This window comes from Alosa sapidissima, chromosome 7 (assembly GCF_018492685.1).
Source record: "Alosa sapidissima isolate fAloSap1 chromosome 7, fAloSap1.pri, whole genome shotgun sequence".
Lineage (NCBI taxonomy): Eukaryota > Metazoa > Chordata > Actinopteri > Clupeiformes > Clupeidae > Alosa > Alosa sapidissima.
In genome coordinates, this window is record NC_055963.1 from 2,802,967 (window position 1) to 2,807,500 (window position 4,534).

Consider the following 4,534-nt stretch of genomic DNA (forward strand, 5'->3'; position numbering starts at 1 on the left):
CTAATGATTTCACTGTATTATTTAGATGTGAAATGTAATACAACGTTGCCACCTAGTGTCCAGATGCATTAACATAAAAAGTGTGAGGTGAAATCTTTCCACCAATTAGTCCTTGGGCCAAAGACCCAAAATATAGCATACCGGTACCATCTGGGTGGGCAAATTCTAGTTGTGATTTTTTTTTATACCTACACATTCCTAGTTTATGTTTTGATATGATAGACCTCTGAGACTGGTAGCTTTTTACTGGTTATTATCACCTAATGAAGTAAGTTTGGGGCAGCCGTGGCCCATTGGTTAGCACTCTGGACTTGTAACCGGAGGGTTGCCGGTTCGAACCCCGACCAGTGGGCCCTTGAGCAAGGCACCTAACCTCACTGCTCCCCAAGCCCCGCTGTTGAAGCAGGCAGCTCACTGCGCCGGGATTAGTGTGTGCTTCACCTCACTGTGTGCTGTGTGTGTTTCACTAATTCACGGATTTGGATAAATGCAGACCAAATTTCCCTCACGGGATCAAAAGAGTACAGTATATACATATAAATTGCATTTTAGACACCTGGCGCATATCCTGGTTGAACCAATGGTTTAGACACTTGTCAGTGTTGTATAAAATTGAGTTTGGTATCATGCAGTACATCCTAAGCTTTATTTAAGCACATTGGTGAAGCCCTCTGACAAACACAGAGGTCACTGGAGCTCTTTGAACTAACAAAAACACAACATTTTCCCACAATTTCCGCCTAAACTGTCTTTATGCCCTGTGGCATCAGAGAACAGTACAGACACAAAAGACAGAAACTGAAATACTCTCTGAGGATTCCAGAAATGTATGCTTTACCCATACATACTACTTCATTGTTGGATGTGATTTTAGGGCTTAACTAAGAAGGATGACTTTGTAATAGAACTTCATTTGTAGGTAAATGTGTAATTGTGTTTCTATTGTCATGCCAAGTGTAAATACATGAGTGCAAATGTAACATTTGGGCTATCAGTGTGAGGTAGCTGGGCAATTCCATGCAAAGGTCATCATTACCATGGGGAAAAAAATTATGCACACACAAATATAACTTTAAAATGTTCATTTAGGTCTATATTTTATTGTTTGTAACTGATGATTGAAATTTATGGAGAATTACACTCTTTTTACATCATAAAGGTGTGCAACCATACAGAAACAAAATTTTCGCATGGCCCTATTTTCCGACCTGGCGCATATAGGAAAATGGGTTATTTTCCCTGCCAACCTAAGGAGGGGATGCATTGTCTAAAAATCGCACACTATTTAAAACGCATTACGCATACATAATACAACATAATTAGAATAAAGATATTATGAAATAGCCAATGTGTAGTTATTCACCATCATTTGCAAATTGGTAATGAGGAGAGGCAAATATGAAGCACAACTGAAGACGCACTGTTACGAGATGTAGGCAACTCAGGATAAACATTTTTATACTCATTTTTATATTGTCATTCAAATATTATTGGGGTAAGTGTAGCTTTTTCCAGGATATGTTAATGGTGAAGTTATCACTTTGCCAATGAGTTTAAATAATAGACTAGCACAAATGCATAGGCGTTGGGCTACGTGCAAGCATGAACTGCGTAAAATAACTGTTTATATTAGACCCATGTCTTTAGGCTACCTGGGAAATGTATTCCCGTAACCCTAACATAACATGCAAGTTTTAAGGAATAAGCCAGAGTGCTCTTTTACGTTAAGAATGTTTGAGTGTCCATTTGAAGGTCCATTGGCAGCTCACAAATGAGGGAGTAGCGTCACAACAGCAGACGCAGTGCTGCGCAGATCTGGCTGAATCTTACAATACAAACATGCCTCACATTCAGCCAGACACAACGCTGGAAGAAGTCGAACGCGCCCACTGATTTGACGCTACCGGGAACATGAAGCCATGCAGTTTGCTTCCTTCAGATACAGGTCTTGTTATAACCTCACACTTTCAAATTCTGGAAGATTCCATAATTCCCCTCTCTAGCCTAATGTCAAAGTGAAAGCAATGCATTTTTATAGGCTATTTATCTTATATTTATCACTTGTTTTGCATTATATACTTTTTACAGACACTGTAGGCTGCTGCTCTCTGGTAGCCTCATAGGGTAGCCTACTGTGCTTGGCGCGGGATGTTCAGATTGAAGCGCATGCGCTGTCCGTCTTAAGGAACTGCAAATCATTTTTTGAGAATATGAAAACTCTCTTTGTCATTCACACAGTTGCACATTGTTTGGGGTGATAGCTACACTGGTTGCGTTTGTAGCCTGTCAACAATGGCAATTGCATGAAATTAATTATATCAACAACGGCTTCTTTACAGCAACTCGTCATTCTGCACATGCGCAATTTAACATTGTTGTTCTGATCCTCAAACAGATCCAAATAAAGTGGCTAACGCAGAGACATCGCAAAGTCTAACGGTAAGAGTTCGTAATCCTGAACGCTATGTCGATAGATCTGTTATAGGGCTGTTTGTAACAGTTTGGGCTGGTAATTAAAAGAGTTATACTGCCCTTACACCACCTCAGCCAAATATCAACATTGCACGCAGCCGGATAACGTTGCCGTCGGCCTCCTTGCGCCAACGTAACGTGCGTCCGTACATCTGCGTGAGCTCGCCATAATCTACCGGGAGCGTACACTACCGAGGACGCGCTCGTGTTGTCGTTCAACTTCAGGGCTCCACTACCTGCTAATTTATGACCCAAATGTGTGCTTTAAAAACAGTCAACCAACCGACCGAAAGTGAAAAGAGTGGAAGTTGCAGAGACTATGCTAGCTAGCCAACTAGCTAACTACCTTCCAAAGAAATGTTTCTGATCGGGTGGTGGACCTACTGGTGCCGCTGCATTGCACAGTATGTTTACATCTGTCATGCTCAGATTGTCTCCACTGGACAATATGTCACTTTAGCTGCAGATTAGCTTTGCCGATGTTTGCCTTTGATTAACTGGAAGCTAACGTTACCAACTCTATGGTAATGACTCCCCTTACGAAAAAGTCTCTGGTAATTGACAACTTTCGCATAAGTGGGTCATGAAAGTGGTGCATGTGTTTGACTTGTTGGCCTTCTGACCATAATTTAGAGACAATGTAGTATTTGTCCTGCTTGGTTGTAGACCCAACTACCAGATGGAAACTAAACACACAAGCCTTTGTGCCCACAGACTAACTCATAAAAACGTTGCTATCTTGTACTGAACGATACTCTTAGTTTCAGTGCTGTGCCCTATACAGTGCTCTATGCCCTGTACTGATGCCTGATGAAAATACACACACACACACACACACACACACACACCTGTGCCCGATACAGTGCTCTATGCCTGATGAAAATACATACACACACAGAGTTAGAGCAGTGCCTCCCTTCTACATCCACAGATCTCACACCACACACACCCAACACAGACACACACAAACACACACACACAGTTAGAGTAGGTTAAATTCCTGTCCTGTGTAATTCCAGTGTGGGCGGACCAGCAACAGGCCGCCTGACCAATGGCATCGTCCGAGGTCAACATGCATGTAGAGGAGGTGGTTGTCGTGACAACACCAGACAGTGTAGGACAAGGCGATGCTGTGGAGGAGGACAAGGAGAGTGTGTTGGTCACCACGGAGCTGGAACAACCTGGGTGAGTGTGTCCACGGCGACCAGCACAACACAAACGCCAAACCGCACACCGCAGCACACGGAGGAAACAGGCTCCTAGCCGCCCATATATGGGCTTGTTGAGATATTAACACAATAACACATGGTCACCTGGTTCTAACACTTAACAAGGAAGGAGAGACAGCTGAGCTAGCAGACTTCTGTGTCCTCTCTCTCCTTTGTGTTTCCGCTAAACTCAGATTAACATATCGGGTCTCATGTCCCATCGTAAGCTGAAGCAGACTTCTGTGTCCTCTCTCTCCTTTGTGTTTCCGCTAAACTCAGACTAACATATCGGGTCTCATGTCCCATCGTAAGCTGAAGCATAAGATGCAGTGTAATGCGGTGAGCATCTGATGTCGTGTAATGCAGTGAGCATAAGATGTCGTGTAATGCAGTGAGCATAAGATGCAGTGAGCATAAGATGCAGTGTAATGCAGTGTAATGCAGTGAGCATAAGATGTCGTGTAATGCAGTGAGCATAAGATGCAGTGTAATGCAGTGAGCATAAGATGCAGTGAGCATAAGATGCAGTGTAATGCAGTGAGCATAAGATGCAGTGAGCATAAGATGCAGTGTAATGCAGTGAGTATAAGATGCAGTGAGCATAAGATGCAGTGTAATGCAGTAGTGAGCTGAAGCATAAGATGTCGTGTAATGCAGTAGTGAGCTGAAGCATAAGATGCAGTCTAATGCAGTGAGCATAAGATGCAGTGTAATGCAGTGAGCATAAGATGCAGTGTAATGCAGTGTTATGCAGTGAGCATAAGATGCAGTGTAATGCAGTGAGCATAAGATGTCGTGTAATGCAGTAGTGAGCTGAAGCATAAGATGCAGTGTAATGCAGTGTAATGCAGTGA

General features: G+C 42.9%; 1 protein-coding gene across 3 annotated transcripts in view; it reads left to right on the plus strand.

Moving 5' to 3' along the window:
• The first annotated feature begins 1,476 nt into the window (after positions 1 to 1,476).
• The window catches only part of gmeb2 (glucocorticoid modulatory element binding protein 2), a 17,686-nt gene continuing 14,628 nt past the window's right edge, over positions 1,477 to 4,534 (plus strand). Inside the window, exons 1-3 of one of the 3 annotated variants that reach the window (XM_042097488.1) lie at positions 1,477 to 1,495; positions 2,396 to 2,439; positions 3,492 to 3,657. In XM_042097488.1, coding sequence (XP_041953422.1) covers positions 3,524 to 3,657 — 134 coding nt within the window. In that variant the 5' untranslated portion in view covers positions 1,477 to 1,495; positions 2,396 to 2,439; positions 3,492 to 3,523. Of the gene's footprint in view, positions 1,496 to 2,163; positions 2,440 to 2,608; positions 2,877 to 3,491; positions 3,658 to 4,534 lie in introns of those variants that run through there. The other 2 variants (XM_042097490.1, XM_042097489.1) reach the window with 2 other exon arrangements.